Here is a 21,655-nt window from a genome sequence, read left to right as displayed (position 1 = left end):
CTATGATAAATCTTTTGAATTTCTTCCCCCTCACCTGATATTACCGGAACTCTCAGACAGGCAATAAAGCCTAGCGCTGGGTCCAAACACTCATCTCCATTAAGAGAAAATGACATTATATATGTCATATTTACATCTATATATATATGCATACATATATGCTTATATACATATATATGGAAAATGATTTTATTTTTAGTTTTGGTCAAAGATAAGAGATAAATTTGTAATCTGACTCCACCTTGCCTATAGAAGTCACAACCTTCAGAAAAGATGAAGCAAAAGTCTAGAAATATACTAGTGTAGATTTAGTTGTAATCCCAGGTACTAGAACTGGAAGATGGTCTTTCTATTGGGGGATGAGTGTTTCTCTTGGGTGGCCATTTGTACTCCAGGTTGGTATTTCCTGCAGGGGTCCTAATTCCTGAGGCCCTCCATTACAATTATAATTATGTGTCTTTGAACCAACCTCTCTCCAAATTCTTCCACCCCCAACTACCTTAACCCAAGTTTAACTATCATTCTACTCTTGTTTGAGATTAACCTTTACAGATTCCAACATATGAGTGAGGTCATGTGGTATTGAATTATACATAGTTTATTTTACTTAACCTAATGTCCTTCAGGTTTTTCCATGTTGTTGCAAATGTCCAGATTTTCTTCCTTTTTGTGGATTAATAGTATACCATACTTCTTTATCCATCTTTGCATAGGTAGACATTTAGTGTGATTTCATGTCTACTACTTGGGAGTGCACATGTCTCTTAGGTATATACTGATGTCATTTGCTCTGTCTAGGAAGTAGGACTGCTGATCATATGATAGTTTTATTTTAATTTTTCCAAGAACTGTCATCCATTTTGTCCCTCATAAATGATGTTGCAATATACATTACCACTGACAATATAGAAGGATTCTTTTCTTCTTATTATTTGAACTAACATTTCTATCTTTTTAAAAAATAATAATCATTGTAATAGAAGTCAAGTCATACTACATTTGGTTTTCATTTTAATTTCCCTAAAGATTAACTAAACATTAACAAGACACCTTTCAGTCATTTGTATGTATTCTTTTTGAAACTGTCTATTCAAGTCTTGTGTTAAATTTTTTTTTCAGACAGGGTCTCAATATGTATCCCTGGCTAGCCTCAAACTCATGATGCTCCTGACACAGTCTCCTGGGATAACAAGCATGTGCCATCAATACAGCTTCTTGCTCATTTTTTATAATGTTATTTAATTGTCATTCATTAGTTTCAGATTTTTAGGGTTTTTGTTTGGTTGCTTTTTTGATTGTTTCTTTTTTTGCAGTACTGGGGATGGAATGATTCAATTTAGTGTCTCACACTGGCTAGATAAGCACTCTACTGAGTCAAACCCCAGTATTTTATTTTATTTTATCTTTTTTTTTCTATGGGGGAAAGTGCGAACACAGTCCCCCACTACCACAAATTATGCAGTCGAGTTTCCCACATTTGGGGAAATCGCAGGGATCAGCACATCTGGAGTGCAATGGATAAACCTCGCCCTGGGAAAACCACCTTCGTGATCATGGTATGTCTCCTGCCAGGTAAGTATAAACCCCAGTATTTTATTGTTAACCATTTATCTGATAAATAGTATGAAATATTTCGTCCTTTCCTCTAGGTTACCTTTGTACATTGGTAGTTGTTTTCTTTGCTATGCATATGCTTCTTAGTTTGATGTAATTCTCTTTGCTACTTTTTTGATTTGTTACTTATGCCTTTGATGTCATAGAAAGGAATCATTGTCCATATCAATGACCTGGAGATTTTCTTCCACATTTTCTTCTAGCACTTTCATGTTTTGTGGTTTTATGTTTAAACCTTTATCATACATTTTATGTTGATTTTTGTATGTGATGATAGATAGGTGTGTATTTTATTTTATTTTATGTGTGTATCCAGTTTTCTTAACACCATTTACTGAAGACTGTTGTTTTTGTAATGTGTGTTCTTGGCACCTTGTGAGAAATTACTTGACTATAAATGTGTGGATTTATTTCTGGGTTCTTTATTCTGTTCCAATGGTCTGTATGCCTAATTTTATGCCATTGCAATGCTGCCTTGATTATCATATTTCTTATAGTACATTTTGAAATGAGGTAGTGCTATATTTTTAGGTTAATAATCACTAAGATTATTACTACTATATGGGGTCCTTTGATATACAAAAATTTTAGAAAAAACTTTTGGTTCTGTAAATGAGTCATTGATACTTTGATAACAATTACAGATGGTTTTGGTAATATTTTAATAATATTAATTTTTTGAACCATAAATATGATGTGCCTTTTCATACCTTTATGTTTTCATTAATTTATTTTATCAATAACATAATTTTCATTTGGCAGAGCCTCAAGTCTTTTTAATATATATTTCTAGGTAATACATGTTTGTAGTTATTTTAAATGAGGTGTTTTTCTAGAATTTTTCAGAAAACACTATCTTCATATAGAAAATTAATGATTGTTGTGCATTGAATTTGTACTCTACATATTTACTAAATTCTTTTCATAGTTTTGTTTTTTGTTGTAGTTTTCAGACTTTTCTATGTCTATAAAGTCATGGGATGTATAAGCAGGGACAATTAGAATTTTTCCTTTTCTTTAATGTATTAATTTACGTCTTGCTTACTGCTGTGACTAGGACATCCAAGAAATATGCTGAATAAAACTGGTAAAGTGGACATTTTGTCTTTTTACATATATTAGAGAAAAAGTTTCACATTTCTTTATTTTAGCATGATATAAATTATGGTTTTGTCATAGAGTGCCTTACTTGTAATGAGGTATACTTAATTTTTAAGATTTTTCATCAAGAAGTGAAATTGAGTTTTGTCAAGTACTTTTTCTGCAGCTATTGAAATGACTATGGGTTTTATTATTCATTAAGCCAATGTGTTGGATATGCTTATGTTGTACCATTCCTGTATCTCTTGAGTAAATTCTAATTCTCTGTATTGATTGATCTTTTTAATGTGTTGTTGAATTCAGATTTCTTATATTTTGCTGAGAACTTTTACATCTATGTCATCAAGGATATTGATCAAGTGTTTCTACATTTTTGTAGGTGTATTTATTTGTTTTAATTTTCCTTTCTAGTTTTGTTTCAGGGTAGAGCTTACCTACAATTTACTCAGGAGAATTCCTTCCTCTACATTTTCTGCATATTCTGAGAAGAATTATTGATAGTTCTTCCTTAAATACTTGGTAGAATTTAGAAGTGATGCCACCAGGTGTTTCACTTTTATTTGGTAGAAGAATTTGTTATTCATTGAGCCTCATTTGATTCATGATATTCTTCTATTCTCTATTTTAATAGGTTCTCTGAATCCAGGCATTTATCCATGTCTTTTGGGTTTTCCAATTTTTTGTGGTTCACAATTTTTCTTAATAGTCTTTTCTTCATAGTCATTGTGTGTTTATTGTATCACTTGTACTGTCTCCCTTTTAACCTTTGATCTTATTTGAATCTTCTTTCTGCTTTTCTTTATCTAGAAGCTGTTCACTTCAATCTCTTAAGAAATCTATTGTTTCATTGTTTTTCTATTGTCTATCTATTTTCTGTTTTATCTATGTCTTCCTTGATCCTCATTTCCTTATTATTTCTTTGAGATATTCTTATCTTAGGACATTTTTTAAATTAGCATATAATGTCTGCACAGAAGGATACATTCTAATATTTGCATATGTGCTTACAAATATATCTTAGTTTTACTCCTTCCATCATGTTCCCTCTCTCTTAATTTTGACATTTTTTGTTTTAAAATCTTCCCACAAAATGTTCATATTGGTTTTGACATTTTTTTCTGAAGAATTTTTAAAATTCTCTTTTAATTTTGCCCCATGACAATGGTTATCCAAGAGTTTGTTCCTTAATTTCGATAGATTAGTAAAGTTTGTGATATTTCTCTTAGCATTGGTTCCTAGTTTTACACCAAGTGGTAAGATGTTTTACATGATTTAAGTCCTCTTAAATTTAAGTCTTCTTGTTGTGGCTTTGCATGTGATCTATTTTAGTGAATATTTCATGTGCATTTGAGGAAAATGCGACATCTGCATATTTCGGTGAAGTGTTCTGTTCATGATTCTTAGATCGATTTGGTCTAGAAGGGAGTTTAAGTCTCCTCTTTCCTCATTTATTTTCTATTTTGATAGATCTGTGTAGATGAAGAAAGTAGGATGAATTCCCGTCATGTCTACCAGTATTTGTTTATGTTCAGTTATTAGGTAAATAGATGTTATGTCTTCTCGCTGAATTGGTAGTTTTATGTTTACTTTGTGCTTCTTTAGAAGTTGTTTTCAAAGTTTTTGACCTAAAGTATACTTTCTGTGATATTTGCATTCCTAATTTTCTATTCCTTTACTTTCAGTCTGTGGGTAAGAAGGGCTTTAAAAATACATGCAGCTATTCTACAAGGTTTTGTTGTAGTATTTAGTTTATTTACATTAAAGAAAATAAGTAACAATTTATCACTATTATTTTGTTTTCTAGTTGTTTTATGGAAAGTTACTTCCTTTCTTCCTCTCTTCTGAACTCATTTGTGATTGTTCCTTTTTTTAACAGTATGATTTGATTTCTTTTATTTTTTCTGCAATATATATTTTTGGTTCGTAGTTACCTTAAACCTACAAATATAATCTTATTTTTATACCAGGTTGTTTTAAGCTAGTAGCAACTTCATTATATCACAAAAAATGAAAAGAAAAATCATATATACTTTACTTATGACAAAGTTTGATATTATGTGAACCCTTTAGCATAAAGAAAACAATTTTGGGTGCCATTTTCTTTGGGGGAGGCATATTTTCACAAAATAGAAGATAGGGAAACACTCAGCACATCACACAATGATTTAAACACAACTGACAATAATGTGGGGCTGAGCAACAGCTTCTCAGCTGAACTGCATATGCAGTTAAATTTGTTAATATTTTGACAATGCATGGTGAAAACCACATGTAATAAATCTACAAGAAAGGCAGGCTAACAATATCTCATACCTTTCTTTTCCTGCTTTCATGATCCTGACTTTGTCTTTGATTTATGAAATCTTAATTATATTTTTTGTCAAAGTGCCATTGGATTGAGTTTGCTCAGAAACTTTTGACCTTCCTATCCCCATGTATTTACATCAGTCTCCAAGTTTTGAGAGCATTCTGCTATTATTTCATTAAATAAGCTTTCTAAGTTGGGCACCAGTGGCTCACACCTATATTTCTAGCTGCTTGGGAGGCTGAGATCTGTTGGATCACAGTTTGTGGCAGCTTGGAAAAACAGTTCGTGAGACTCCATCTCCAAAATAACTAGAGAAAAATGGATTGGAGGTGTGGCTCAAGAAGCATAGCACCTACTTTCTATGTGCAAAGCCCTAAGTTCAAACCCCAATCCCACCAAAAAATGCTTTTATCTTTCTCTTCTTGACTACCAATCACCAAAATTTGCTCTTGTGATGTTTTCATCTATATCCCATAAACTTTTAAAACATTTTCCTTTTTAAATTTTTTCCTATTTACTGTCATATAGCCTGTCTTTGAATCACAGATGCTTTCTTCTGCTTCATCAGTTCTTCTACCGATAACTTCTATTGCACTTTTTCATTTTGGTCATATTTTTTTTTCTCTCCAAGATCTCTATTGAATTTTTAAAACTATTTTAATCCTTCTGTTAAATTAGTTATTCCCTCTAGTCATACCCTGTTGCATTCCCTTGAATTATTTCTCTGTGATTTCTTAAGTACACTGATATTCTTTAAAACTTACTTTGCTTGTTTTGTCCAAGGACTTACACCTCTCGGTCTCTCTTGACTCATTTACTGGCATCTTGCATTGTCTATTTGGTGATATCATGTTTTTCCACTCATTATTGGTCCTTATTGATGTGGGTTAAAGTCTGCCCATTGTGGGGAGAAGGTAATTATTCCAATCTTTGTTGTCTGGTTTATCTGAGAATATCGTTGAACAGTAGACCTGTGCAGAGAGTCTGGGTGGAACATCTGATGTGCTCCCTAAACTAGTGACTGCAGCTGTTGTAGTGATAGTGGTTATCCTTCACCTTGGGAGCACTGTGGCCAGTGAAACTCAGAGCTGAATCCTTTGGTTTTTACATCTTTTGAAATGTTGGATTTACCCTAGTACACAGACACCAAGGCTATTGCAGCAACAAGGTATGCATGAAGTCTGTGGAAATGAACACCTGCCAGCCACTGAGGTGTGAGGCCCTAAATACAAACCAGTACTGCCAAAAACAAGATTGATTGGAATTTTAGTGCAAGTTTCATATGAGTTATTAAGGTGATCTGGTAATAGCAAGGTTATAATGATAAAAAACTGCTTATGAAGTATCAAACTGAGCTATTTAAAAAGGAAGATTTATATAAAAAACTTTTTTGTTAGCTTTTATGCTATAACAAAATATCTAAAATAATCAAATTAAAAAGATGAAAGTTTTGATGTTTTAAGACAATGGTTTCATCCTTGTTGCTCTGGGGCCTACGGTGAGACAGAATATGTTGGAGGTGCATGTCAAAGGTAGCTATTCTTTTCATATCAGCCATGAAACAAAGAGAAATGGGAAGCTGCTGTGCTCAAAATATCCCCATTTAAGGTCACACCCCTAAACTTCTTCCAAACAGCTCAACTGCCAAACAGTTCCAATACCCAACAATAGCACTATGAACTGAGGACTAAACCTTTAGCATATTGTCTTCAAGAGACATTCAGATTACTAAATTTGGCAGCATCTAAGTGACATCCAATATATGATGAGAGATCATAATCATTCACCAGATGTGAAGATAGTGAGGAATGTACATAAATTCAAAGTGAAAACAGTTTGAAGCTATATAATTTATCTCCTAAAGAAATGGGCAAAAAGTAGTTTTAAGATATTCATTAATTCAAAAAAGTCAGATGTGAAGCAAAGTAAACAGGATGGTCTAAGTATATGTTTCCACTTATATTGTAGCCTGATGCATTAAAGATTAAAATAAGTTATTAAATTACATCAGTCATAGTTAATCATATTTATAACATCTTTGAGAGATTATCATGAACTGGACACAGATGTAAATGTTTTGTATGAACATTGCCTTTTCTTCCAACAACACTGTCAGGGACACTTTAGTGCCACACTGCTCTGGCTGATGGCCAACTCTGGGATAGGAAATCAAGTCTCTTGCCTAAGACCATTACCTCTAAAAAGAAGAGGATTCTATGACTGGAATAAGGTCTCCAGAGTCCCAGATGTGCTATTTTTATCATTTGTTTTAATTATGGATATTTTGAAGCATATACAGAAAATGTAGAAGAATATTGTGGTCCTTTACGTAGCTATTACTTAACTTCAACAATTGTAACATAGTGGAAATCTACTCTATTAACAATTTTATAATATGCAATATGTTATCATTTTTTATAGTCACTATTCTGTGAAATATATTTCTAAAGCTTATTCCTCCTAACTGAAGTATTGTTTTGGTCAACATCTCCCTAGACTTTGAGGCCCAAATCTGCCCAATCTAGGGGCAAGAGAGGGACAGCATGGCATCAGATAAAACCCCTGTGGACTTTCTGCCTGGGTGCATAACTCTCAGACTTCCTGCTGTGCACCCTCCTGCAGAAGTAAATTTTGCCTTGCCTATTGACTTCTAAGTAGTGTCCTTTCCCTTATGACATAACAATGTCTTTAAGACATTTCTAACAACATGGGGGTTCATCCAGGATTTTCACATTGCCCAGGAAGCCATGGAGACCCTGTCCTCAGGTGAGATGTGTCCTGCCACCTTGTTGCCATGGCCTCAGTGCTGGGGGATTCACTATCTCTGTGACCCACAATGAACTCCAAATTGAAAGTCAGTTGGCAGCACAGGTAGAAGGGCAGTCCTAAGCAAGTACCATGGAGGACCAGGTTCACTCTGTGCATGGAAGAAGGTAAGAAAGCTGAGTACTACTTTGGTGGTCTAGACATCCTGGAGTCTGTGTGGGTGTGACTGGGACTTGTCTTGGACACCAAGCAAGTATTTACTCCTGAGGCAGAGGAAGCACATCGGGTAGAATATGAGAAAACTCCAATATAGTGGGGGTGGGGATGGGGTTTAATATTCTTCCAGAGATACAGGTAAAATGCAAGAAACTTCTAGTATTGTGGTTTGAGCCTTTTCCTGGGGAAACACGTATCCAAGAATAAGGGACGGATAACAAAGATTCAGTTCCAAAGAGGGGGACTCACAAGAGAATAGATGCATCATCCACCATTCCACTGAACAGCCCTCTGAACGTGATTTAAAAGGTTTTTCTGGAAGTGTACTCTATTTTTATGCATCATTTTGTGTATATCTCTAACAGAGCATTGGGCAAAATATAATTTGCTTCTGGAATTCCAGCTCATCTCATGCATGCTTAAATTGACATTTTTTGGCATGATTAATTTATAAAAAATTTATGTATATATTTGTATGTAAACATCTTCAAAATGGCTCTTAGAGTGCTGTTATAAGGTTAATGTGATATTAAAGGTAACAAACAAACAGCAACAACAAAAAAGCCCAGGATATTTGTGTTGGAGATTTCTGTTGTAGACTGCTTAAACTGTTTTTTTTGCATATAAATATGTAAACATCTTCAATATGGTCCTTATTACAGAGTTATATAAAAAATGTTTACTTTTGCTCTATTTTATTGCTATTTAAAGTAAACAGTTTTCATGCCTCTTTCAATCAGGTCTCACTAAAGTGCAGGCATTCAGGGGTTAACACTGAGGTTCAGACAACAAAAAAGCAAAGGGCCAGGCATCTGACTGCAACAAAAATCTTTAGATAGTTTTAAAAAAAAGACCTTGTCCTGTTCCATTCTGTGGTAAATAAAATATAGGATTTAATTCTCTCTTATAATACATGGGTCTATTAACAAATGGGCTTTCTGTAAATTGTTTTTATACAAAAATAATTTTAAGGTTGCTTCCTTTGTGGTGTTTTTCTTGCAAATATAAAGCTCTAAGTTAAAATGTTGTATGACTTACTTCCAATAAGTAATAAAAATATAAAAGTTACTAAGAATATGGTTTCAAAAGTAAAATGTAAAAGAAAAAATACTTTTAGATTTAAAAAAGATCATATTTTTAAAAGGCTTGTCCTCAAAAATTGTCTCAAAAAATGATAAAGACAAGCCACCAAGTGATTACAAAGTAAATTAACATAAAAATACAAAATAGATTTTCATAAAAGGAGTTTATAAATGCTTATGTAAATGATTAAATGGACTAAAATCCAAAAGTTATATTAAAGGCTTTGTAAGGTCAGAATTTAATGTATTGATATTAAACTAAAACCTAATTCTCTGAACTCCTAAGAACAAGGTTGTTTTAAAAATATGTTCTGTTCTTGTTAACATTTACAAAAAATCTGTCTAAAGGAAAGGCTTTTGTTAAGATAACTATTACAGTTTTTTTGTTCTAAAGGTTGATCCAAAAATTTATCAGGACAGCAAGAGTTTATTAAAACACAGAAAGGAAATAGGCAGCTAAGCACAGGGAGTGCTGCTGTGCCTATATGAGGATTGGGACAAATTTACTCATGTAAATTTGTAAAAACAAAGTCAAAGTTCATCCTGCAGGTAACATAAGGGGAAAACTCAAAAGGAAACTCTAAACTGGAGGTCTTGAGACTTCAATTTTTTTGTATTAAAGTCAACAGAGTGGAGATGTTAGTCCTTCTGCATCCAAATGTTGGACAGAGGGAATTTTTTGCCTGGGATGCCAAGATTGGGCCTGTTATTTTAAAGGGACTCCATTGACTACAGGTTGGTGGGACCATGCTATATATCATGAGCCTTCTGTTAATGCCAGCAATCTAGGATATGATCCCATATCAACATCTGAACTGTGATATTTGGCCATTAGGATTCCTAACTTGACACTTAGTCCCCAGGAATACCTATTTATTCTCTGTTGATTTTTGTCAGGGTTTGACTGCTGAGATAACTGAGTCAAAACTAAATGAAAGTTCATTTAAGAGTTAGTTTATGTAAAGTCTTCTAGATTACCTCATAATCATGGTTAAAAAACTATTGTCTTGGGTGATTATAATGAAGTCAGTATGTTATATGTTTCAGTGACTAGACTATTTAGGATCACTGACACTGCCCCCCCAACTGATGGAAAATCTAAATTTTACTCCAAGAATAACAACTAAATTAATATATGTATTATATTTTATTAATAATATATATTATGTTTTGATCATGTATATTATATTAATTATATATATATAAACTATCTAAAGATGTGGTGATACTGTTAGCACCTGCATATTGAATATATTTGTGTTTTTCAAGTATATTGAGCTTTCTAAAATACAAAATTTAGATAAGCTCTGTAACAAGACGTTAATGGTACTGATATACTGTCCTGTTAGCTGGTAAATTGTTCATCAGAATTTTAAACTTGGCTATTTTAAGTTTTTGTAATTACAGTTCTGATACTTTTGGGGCATTTACAGTTAAGTCCATGAAAAATGACTCCAACAAATTCTTACGTGTCAAGCAGGTTAGATTTTTGGATGTCTGCTTTTGTTGAATTTTGTTTTGTGTTGCCCTTGTCTAAAAGGCAACTGCCTAAAAGCCACTCCTTCTAAGCATCTTGTTACTTAAATTGGCCCAAAGGTCAAGTTGGCACTGACTCCTACATAATCTGCTTATTATCCCCCCCACACACAAAGGACCAAAAACAAAAAAATCTGAGAAAAAGAGAATCCTCATGACAAAGAATAAAAATGACCAATTGTGAAAGATCTTCAGTCTAGGGCATACTACCCTGAACACCCCAATCTCATCTGACCTTGGCAGCTAAGCAGGGTTGGCCTGGTTAGTACTTGGATGGGAGAAAGATTATCAGAGGAGACTGCTCAGACAAGCAGTTTGGAGAAAAGGGGGGAATGCTGTCAAAGTTCAAGTGGAGTCACTCCTGCCAGACTATTCAAAAATAACCAAAATCAAGAGGATTCTGGAAATTGTTCTTATGGGCATTCTACTTCAATAGAAACAAAGTGACTGTTTTTACTGGCACTAAACATGCCTTTGATACTTAAAGATTGTGCTTTTAGCTTCTTTTTAAACAATGGGTTTTTTAGACATAGGTACCGATAATGTATTGTTGCCATGGTAATTCTACCAACAGAAGAAAAAAACACAAGTTCAAACATATGAAAAATATACACTACAGCCAACACTTCCTGCTACAAGTATTAAAAAATATAATCTTGATTCTGGTCACTAACCTTGTTCCTCCCTCTACTTGGCCCATGGTCTTTTAATCTGCTTATCTCGTTTGTTTGTTCAAAGTTGGAGACCATCAAGCTCCAAATGTTGATGGAGACAAAGCCACACATGCCAGAGTTCTCCTCCTGGTACCATGAACCCCTTAACAGACCCCCTTTGACATCTTGGAAGAGATCCTGAATGGCTGTTCAGGGACCCCTTGAGACAATGCCCTTTCTCCTGACAGAAGTCAGGGTTATCTCTGGAGAAGGGGGTGGATATAAGGGAACAAATGTAAGAAACAATAAAATAACAAAAATTTCCTTAGGGATATAAAGGAAAAAGAACAAATAACAGAAGTAACTTTGTTTTAGATAAAGGAGACAAAAAACACAAAACCCCAGTTTTGCACAGAGGTGCTGAAGCACAACAGACTTTCCCAAAATAAACAAAAAGTTGTTGCACCAAAATAATGATCAATAATCATAAAATGTAGATGACAGACTCAAGGACAAAATAAACTTAATGAGGCCCTCTCAAAATGTCCCATCTCTTAAAGATGAAGGCAACTAGATGGCTGGGATTGATCAAATGTCAATACTAGCTAAATTTGAAGAAAAGAACTATAAGTAAAAGAAAATGGGGAATTATGAGAATCAACTTAGGTTGGGTTTTTTTCTGTTAAAGAATAAGAATTTAATCAGTAATAACTACCTTACTAACTTGCTTCCCATACACTTGCTTCCTGAGCTCAGCTTAATATGATGAACGTTTCTATTAAGAACAAAGTGTTGTTATCCTCATCTGGGCTCCTCCAAGAATTGTCCTTGATGCCCTGGTTCTGGACTGATAATCAAAAATAGTTATCGCTTCTCTAAACTTTTAAATTTCTTTGCTCCCAAAGTCCCTTTCTAGTTAGCCAACCATTTAGATTGTGAGCCCTAAATCTGCCCAATCCAGGGGCAGAAGAGGGACAGCATGGCATCAGATAAAACCCCGGTGGACTTTCCACCTGGGGTGCATACCTTTCAGACTTCTTGGTGTGAACCCTTTTGCAGAAGTAAATTTCGCCTTGCCTATTGACTTCTGAGTAGTATCTTCTCTCTCGTGACACCCCAATATCTTGAAGATATTTCTAACCATACTAAGGATTGAACCCAAGACCTCTGTGGTTGGTTTCAACATGTGAGCCAACTGCCAGTCCTTCTGTTTTTTTTTTTTTCTTTTCGTATTTGTTTGAGAGTCAGCATTTCTGTTCTATCTTTTCCCGGATTACAGATCTGTGCCACCACACTTGGCCCTATTTTTATTCTTGGAATTACATGGGGGGAGGGTTTGTTTGTTTAATTTTTCTCTTCAGACTATGTTTTATTTGCAATTATATTATTTCATGAAATTTTCTTAAAACAATGATATAAAATATATTTTCTTGTGTATAAGTAACATAGATAATCTTCATAAAGTAAATGCTCAAAGGTACTAGAATAGATTATCCACTGTCATGTTTTTTTATCCAACAGAGTTCAGGAACGATATATGAATAGTCAAGCCCAAAATCAAAAATCCAGGAACTTGACTAAATTTAATAAAATTAATAAAAATTCTTATATGATATATTTGTAAAGTGCATGTGTGCTTTTAAAGAAAAATTTCTCAGTAACTTTTTGGTAAACATAAGCTTGATGGTTTGGTGCATTGAATTTCACTACTATGAGTATGAATTTCTGACTTTTAACGTATAATAAGGTATATTATAACATACACCATCACCTCATTCACTCTCACAGGGCTGCAGGACAAAGCCAGCAGAGGAGGGATCTCACAGAAGAAGTGATCTATGGTATTTGGTCCACAGAAAGTCAACCTCAGGATGAGGCCTGTGTGCACCCAGGAATTGGTAACTGCAATAGCCATGACAATGCTGAGCAAGGCTGCACACATATGGTGGTTCATAATAGTACTGTAACGGAGAGGGAAACAGATGGCCATGTAGCGGTCATAAGCCATGGTGGTGAAAAGAACCATCTCAGCCCCAAGGGACCAGGTGAAAAAGAACAGCTGAGACATGCAGCCTCCATATGAAATGGTACTTTGTGGTATTAACATGGTTCCCAGCAGTTTCGGTATGATGCTTGTTGTGCAGATGATGTCCACAATGGCCAGTGCCAGAAGGAAAACATACATTGGGGTATGCAGAGTGGTATTATAGATTATTGCAATCACAATGAGCATATTACCCAGGAAAGCCACAAGGTAAATGAAAAGAAAGAAAAAGAAGAGAATTCCCTGGAGTTCAGGTTTTCTGGTGAGTCCTAGAATCAGGAACTCAGTAGCAACACTGTGATTCTTTCTGCGTGGGTGACTACATAGCAGACATTGCAAAGAGCAAGTAGCTGAGAACTAAAGGAATCTGAGAGTTGTCATCAGGAGACAATGAGTGGTGTGTGAGAGTGTGCCATTAGTGTTTGATTACTGATCTGATACAACTCTGCCGCCTGAATTCCTTTAGGGTGAGTTTGTCATTTCCAGGAAATATCCTCTATTCCCCAGACAGATTCCATTTTTTGATGCATATTCTTCCATGAGTAACTCAAATTAACTGAAGGTGATGGTTGGGAAAAAAATATAAGAAAAACAATTGTCTTCAAATATTTCAATAGTATAATTTTGACTTGACACTTGAGGCTTAGTCACATTTTATTTATATCAAATTGAAATATAATACAAATAACTATATATTTTAAATAACTTGGTAAATTGCATGAAATGTTTATGTATCTTTTTGTGTTAGTAGTAATATCTGGAAAAACCGAAGTTCACAAAGCTAATTGGAGTCGGAATATCTCAGGGGAAAATCCGAAATATTTTTGACTGAGGTTTGAAAGAGATTGGGTGTTTTATTATAAATGAGATATGGTTTGGTGCTGGGAAAATATAGTCAAGGTAGTTGATATGTGACATTTAATGCAAATATTTAAATGTTTTTCAAAGGAATGATATTGAAATGATATAAATCAGACTTTGAAGTAGTTACTGTTGAATATGTTTTCAAATTATAAGAAGTGCTCCTTGCCTGGACATTCCACTTTAATAAAAGATCTGATATCAAAGGTAGTTAGTAGGAATCTGTGAGATACCTAGGCCTCTTTCAACATGCAGTGTTACACACCAAAACAACCAAATATAAGGTGAATTCTCCTAGCCTAAGAGAAAAACTTCACTATTCCCTTGGAGAGTTATTATTTATTTAGGTAAATAATACTGTTTACCAATATTATTTGACCATGTAATTGTTACTTGTCAATTACCTTGGAAGCAGGTGTAGGGGAGAGATCCCAGTTTCAAGGTAAAACCCAAAATTTCAAGGCCGTGCATGTTTGTGGTTTGGCAGGAAAAAATATTGTTAAAATATCCATATTACCAAACTTCATATGCAAAGTCAATGCAAATCCTATCAAAATTCAAATGACATTTTTCAGAAATAGAAAATAATCCTGAAAATCATATGGAAACACAAAAGACACCAAATAGCCAAAGTAATCCAGAGCAAAAAGAGCAACACTAACTTCAAATTATACCACAGAGCCATAGTAACAAAAACCAGCACAGTACAGGCACAAAACAGACTTTTAGACCAAGAGAATTGAATAGAAGATCCAGAAAAGCCCAAGCAGCTTCAGCCAACTGATTCTTGACAAAGGAGTCAAAAACATACACTGGAAAAAAGACAGTCTGTGCTAAGAAAATTTGATATCCACATGTAGATGACTGAAACTTGATCCCTCACTGTCACCCTGTGCAAAGTAAAGTTAAAATGGGTCAAGTACATACAGGTAAGACCTGAAGCATTGAAGCCACATTAGGAAAACAGGGGAAACTCTTCAGAACATAGACATAGGTAATATATTCTGTAATAAGAATCCAAATGCTCAAGAAATAAGAACAAGAATTGATAAATGGGATTTTGTCAAGTTAAACACTTCTGTACAGCCAAAAAAGACAATCAACAAAGTGAAAAGCAAACCTATAGAATGAGAGAAATTCTTTGTGATGCACTCATATGATAGGGGATTAATATTTAGAATGTATAAAGAACTCAAAAAGTTAAACAAAAAAGCAAATAATCCAATCAGGAAATGGGCAATGGAACTGAACAGAGTCTTTTCAAAGAAATAAAAATGAGAACTAAACACCTGAAAAAATTTCCAAGATTTTCAGCCATCAGGGAAATGTAAATTAAAACAGCATTGAGATTCCATCTTATTCCAGCCCAGTCAGAATGGAATAAAACAAATAAGAAGAAACTCTATGTGGGAAAAAGGAAATCTTATCCACTGCTGGTGGGAATATAAAATAGTCCAGCTACTTTTGATATCAGTATCATAATACTTCAAAAAATTAAAAAACAGCTTCAGTCTGATCCAGCTATAGCACTTCTGGATAAATATACAAAAGAATCACTTACCATAGTTATATCTGTATACTCATATACACATTAGGAAAGTTGTGACACCAGGTTAGGTGACCACCAATAAGTGAATGGATAAAATATGCTATCTGTACATCATGGAGTTTTAATCATAAAGAAGAATGAAATTATTTCATTTGCTGGAAAATGGACAGTACTGAAGATCACCAAGTTAAGTGAAATAAGCCAGCCCCACAATGACAAGTATCACATGTTTTTCTCTCACCTGTGGAAACTAGAAACAAAACATTCAAAAACAAGCAAACCAAAACAGTAAAATGTCAAGTTGATAAAAGCTAAAGCGGGACTACTGGGAAAGTGGTAGAAAAAGAAAAAAGAAGAGTGAGACTGGGAATGAGAAAGAGTAGGTAGAGGGGGTGAACATGATCAAAATACATTATATACATGTACAGAAATGTCACAATGAGACTACTTTGTACTATTAATATATACTAATAAAAATTTCACAAAGTAGTAGAAGTTCACAAAGTGATGAGAAAGTACATCTCTGGCTTTCCATCTCTGAGTTAAGAGAAAAGGTGAAAGAACTTGCAGATTCTGTTTCTCATTTCTTCTCATAATGTCCCCAACCTCTTCATAGGAGCAGTGGCATCAGTTGAGCTGTGCTCATTGCTTGTCCATGAGTTGTTTATTTACTGTGTGCAAAGCATGATAAACCAACAAGGGTGCCATTACACAGTTCACTGAGAGCAGGGGACATCTATTAACAATAAGCCATCTATTAACCATCACCGATCTAAGGTGGAGATGCATATTGTTTTCTATCCATTGGTGTCTAAACTAGTGGTCAAGAGTCTCTCTTAGATGGTGCAAGTGAGATTAGTCTACCTCAGATGTTATGCTTCATCCTGAGAAGCCACAATATCTAGAAAAAGAGGGCTTGCCTACTCCACAGAGAAAGTCTATTTCCTCATGGCTTAGAAACCAAAGCCATTTACTCTTGACCATGTCTTTTTCTGGTCATTTTATCTAGAATTATCAATTTTTCTTTAGTATATTTTCTAATGATCAAAATTTGGAGCCAAGAAAAATAAAAAATGAAATTTAGTTAGTAAAATATCCTGTCTCTGCAACTTTCTCTCTATGAACTTTGCATTTTTAATTAGTATTTTTCTAGACAAACAAAAACACATACAGTTTTCTATGTATACACATTGGTATCAGTATTTTCACCTAAGTGAACTTTCTGCTAAACTCATATTGAGGTTTGTAACCAGGGCTACTGAGACATACCCCAGCCTTATTTGTGCATATTTTAAATGAAAGAAAAACTAAAAGGTCAGACAGGCAATATAAATATAGGTATCATTAAACAGTTCTTTCTTGTTTTGAATTGAATTATATTCTGTGGATACATTTTCTCTGGTGCTATTGTTAGAAGATAAACATTACTTGGTTTATAAATATCTCTATTCAGGCCACAATTTCATGGTGACCATAATAAGTAGGCAGCACATCCACAAATACTCACTTTAGCTCCTTGCAGGCCATTGTCATGTTTAAATGGTGACTTTATTAAATTATTGGGAAACATGGAAATTAACACAGTAGTCCCAGTCACTTTTCTGCCTAATTACTTTTCTCATGCTTGCTTAAGTATTGGTTCCTTTGTCTTCATGATCAATCAAGAGCATGGTTCCTGACTTGAATACGAGGGGCCCAGGAGAAAAGCATCTTGGACCAGTCTGCTACCAGTAACAATAAAACAGATCTCAGAAGAACAATTAAAATAGCCCTGTACAGGATACTAATTATGAAGTGGAATATCTTGGTCTTTGTGTGTCATCATTTCTCTTTGAAAACCAAAACGTATCCCAAGACAATATGATCATGGAGCATAAACTTGAATAATGAAAAACTCTGGAAATGTTGATGAGAGATTCAAGTAATGAATAGGTGGTCAGTGATATTAAAGCAATTACTTTTGCATAGGGTGAGAGGAATTGTGGTTGTAGTTCAGTGATGGAAAACTTGATTAGCATCTGCAAATCTTTGGGTTTAATTTAACAACTGGGGGAAAAAATTATGAAAGGAAAATGTGGCAGGAAATCAATTCCAAAATGAGAGTTCAAACACAGTTTGTAAACATCACCTAGCTCTCTAGCCTATTAAGGGGACAAAGTTACAATGAAGTATGTAATTCACAACTTTCAATTGAATGTCTTTATGTACTGAATGGTTGTTTGAAAATTTGCTCTGCTTGTCCCTTTGGTGATGTATATGTGTGCTCTACACAAATATACCCACAATAAAGTAATATTGTCTCTTGTCTCTCTTTATGTGTATACTCATAGTTTGAAATGTCCATTGGAATTCAACATACATTTCCACGTTTTCCACATAGATTTTAATCACTTATTTCTACAGAGAAGATGTGCATAGTGAATGTTAGATAATTTTCACAGATTTCTCAAGTGGCATGTGAAGGCACTAAATGCATATCAATTTATAATAAATATGTAAATTGCTTTGGATAATAAATATAGACACTTTTACAATATTTTCTATACCAAACCAAGGTATTTAAATTGATTTGTAATTCCTTCAATTTTGTTTAATGATATTTTATAGTTTCCAGTGTACCAATCTTTTACTTCCTGACTTAAATTTATTCTGAAATATTTTAATTTTAAACTTCCATAATTGGCACTGTTTTCATCATTTATTTTTCTAATAGGGAGTTGTGAGTGCTTAGAAACACTTCTGATTTAGTATATTGATTTTGAATCTTGTAAGGTTGCTGAATTGATTAGTTCTGACAGTTTTGGGTAAAGTATGGTCTCCTATTTTTAAAGAAACTTCTTTGCATAAAGTCATGTTGTCTGTAAATAAACAAGCCAGGCAGGCCGGAGAGGCTCTGGCGGGAGTGGGGCACACGCCCAGCAACCAGGAGTGGGGAAGCTTGGGAGAGGAGGGAAGACCCACTTCCCACGTGAACTGTAAACAAACATGACAGCCGGCAGGAGCAGCAGCACCGCCCAGTAAGCAGGAGCAGGAAAGCTTCTGAAAGTGGCAGTGGGAGGAAAACTTCAGAGGAGAGGGGGGAAGACCCACCTCCCACATGAACTGTAAATAAACATGCAGGCCTGACAACACAGGGGCAGTGTCACCTTTCCCAGTGCTTGGAAAGGGGAAAGCCTGTAGCAGAGGCTCCCGCACAGGAGAACTCTGAGCAAACAAAGCCTGTGGGACCAGGTGAGTGCTAGCTCACCCCAGAGATCTGCATAAATAACACTGCCAGCTACAGGCTGAGAGCAGCAGGCAGGCGAGCCACAGTTGCAGATACCACTCTCAGAACTGTCTCCAGACACTTTTTTTTTCTTTTTCTCCCTACCTTTGATGAGAGAACAACCGAATTACACCTGCAAGCCGAAAAACTTACTGAAACTGTATTGCATTTGAACTGGGGACACTTGGTGGGGCTTTTTTCTGTGTGTGTGTGTGTGTGTGTGTGTGTGTGTGTGTGTGTAGTTTTGTTCTACTTTATGCATCCCCTTTGATGAGACAACTATAGAACAACATCTGAGGCACCATCTCCAGGACTGGAGACTGAGACGGACACCCAAATTATTAAGACTGAAACTGCATTGTATATAAACTTGGAAGCTTTTGGGGTTTTTTTTTTTTAATTTTCTATTTTCCATTTTATTTTAATTCATTTTATATACGGAGATATTTCTTTCATTTACTTATTTTTTTATTTTTTTATCTTTGATTTTCAATCCTCTCTCTGTCTCTCTAATGTCTGTTCGGTTTACTGTCAATTAGTACACTAAGACTCCCTGTTTATACCTTTGAAACTTTCTTATCTGAAACCTTGTTCTGCTTTCTCCCTCTTGTCTGTATATTTGTTTTCCCCTTTTCTTTAACTTCTTGCTTTCCATCTCAGCTCACCCTTCCATTCTAAATATTACCATTGTTATTATTACAAGCTAGAAAATACTTAATTGCACACAGTACAGGGACAGTAACAACACCAAAGACAATGACAGGAAGACAGAAAAAAACAGGGAAACCAGTTTCCCCACAGTAAAAATTAGTACAGGAACCAGGGGGGAGTGAAGAGAACAGAAACTCAGATCCAGACTCCAACAAAATGAAGATAAACTATGCCAAAGGACCCAATGAAGCCCACAAGAATAATTTAAAAGAAGACATACTACAAGTACTCAATGAGAATTTTATAGAGGTGATACTGGATAGGGTCAACCAAAATGTACAGGAGACACTCAAGAAATTCCAAGACAATAAAAATAGAGAATTTGAAAAAGCAAAAGAAGAAATAAAGGAAACCATAGAAGCACTGTATAAACACCAAAGTGAAAGAGAGAACACAATGAATAAATGGATAAATGAACTCAGAACAAAAATAGAAAACAATAAAGAAGAAAACTGCCAGGATATGGAAAACCTCAGAAAAAAGAATGAAACAGAACTGCAAAACAAAACGGAAGGCCAATCCAGCAGAATAGAACAAACAGAAGACAGAATCTCAGAACTTGAAGATGAAATGGTAATTAAAGGAAAAACTGAAGAACTATTAATTAAACAAATCAAGACCTGTGAAAAGAAAATGCAAGGACTCACCAACTCCATCAAAAGACCAAACTTGAGAATCATGGGCATCGAAGAAGGAGAAGAGGTGCAAGTGAAGGGAATGCATAATATATTTAACAAAATAATAATGGAAAATTTCCCAAATCTAGAGAAAGATATTCCCATACAAATGCAAGAGGCTTCCAGGACACCAAACAGACCAGATCAAAATAGAACTACTCCACGACATATCATCATTAAAACAACAAGTTCAGAAACTAAGGAAAGAATATTGAAGGCTGTAAGAGAGAAAAAACAAGTAACATACAAAGGTAAACCCATCAAAATCACAGCAGACTTCTCAACAGAAACATTAAAAGCAAGAAGAGTGTGGGGTGAGATCTTCTGGGCACTGAATGAAAATAACTTCAACCCCAAGATACTCTACCCAGCAAAGCTATCATTCAAAAAAATGGAGCAATAAAAGTCTTCCATGATAAGCAGAAACTAAAACAATATGAGACCACAAAGCCACCATTACAAAAGATTCTGCAAGGGATCCTGCACACAGAAAGTGACACCCAACTTAACCATGAAAAGGCAGGCAGCACCAAACCACAGGAAAAGAAATAGCAAGACAGTAGAGAGTAACATCAAGTTAGGTACACATAATCAAACCTTCAAACAACTAAGACAACTAAATGGCAGGAATCACCACATACCTATCAGTACTAACGCTTAATGTTAATGGACTTAATTCACCCATCAAAAGACACCGTTTGACAAAATGGATTAAAAAAGAAGAACGCAACAATTTGTTGCGTACAGGAGACTCATCTCACCGACAGAAATAAGCATATGCTTAGGATGAAAGGCTGGAAGAAGATTTACCAAGCCAATGGCCCCCGAAAACAAGCAGGAGTAGCAATACTTATCTCTGACAAAGTAGACTTCAAACCTACATTGATCAAATGAGATAAAGAACGACATTCCGTACTAATAAAAGGGGAAATAGACCAAAAGGAAATAATAGTCATCAATCTGTACACACCCAATGTCAATGCACCCAATTTCATCAAACATACCCTGAAAGACCTAAAAGCATATATTAACTCCAACACAGTGGTTGTGGGAGACTTTAACACCCCATTATCATCAATAGATAGGTCATCCAAACAAAAAATCAATAAAGAAATCCAAGATCTAAAATATGCAATAGATCAAATGGACCTAGTAGATGTCTACAGAACATTTCATCCAACCTCTACACAATATACATTCTTCTCAGCAGCCCATGGATCCTTTTCCAAAATAGATCATATCCTAGGGCACAAAGCAAGCCTCAGCAAATAT

The 21,655-nt window shown here is 34.9% G+C and overlaps 1 protein-coding gene and 1 non-coding gene across 2 annotated transcripts; both read right to left on the bottom strand.

Moving 5' to 3' along the window:
• Positions 1-1,416: 1,416 nt before the first annotated feature.
• LOC141417785 (U1 spliceosomal RNA) lies at positions 1,417-1,580 on the bottom strand. The gene has a single exon (XR_012442412.1). It is a non-coding gene; the product is annotated as a U1 spliceosomal RNA (small nuclear RNA).
• An 11,428-nt stretch (positions 1,581-13,008) lies between these two features.
• Or13g1 (olfactory receptor family 13 subfamily G member 1) lies at positions 13,009-17,257 on the bottom strand. The gene is made up of 2 exons (XM_020179486.2): positions 17,238-17,257; positions 13,009-13,639 (listed from the first exon to the last, which is right to left on the bottom strand). Exons 1-2 carry the CDS (start codon positions 17,255-17,257, stop codon positions 13,009-13,011), a joined length of 651 nt encoding a protein of 216 aa, XP_020035075.2.
• Positions 17,258-21,655: the final 4,398 nt, after the last annotated feature.

Source organism: Castor canadensis, chromosome 15 (assembly GCF_047511655.1).
Source record: "Castor canadensis chromosome 15, mCasCan1.hap1v2, whole genome shotgun sequence".
Lineage (NCBI taxonomy): Eukaryota > Metazoa > Chordata > Mammalia > Rodentia > Castoridae > Castor > Castor canadensis.
Note: the sequence above shows the minus strand (reverse complement) of the source record. Positions and strands in the feature narration are given on the sequence as shown.

Coding starts and splice junctions, on each gene's coding strand:
- Or13g1 (XM_020179486.2), bottom strand. CDS start 17,257: ATGGCCTGCAAGGAGCTAAA. Junction 13,640..17,237: donor ATGGCCTGCAAGGAGCTAAA/GTGAGTATTTGT, acceptor TCTGCTATGTAG/TCACCCACGCAGAAAGAATC.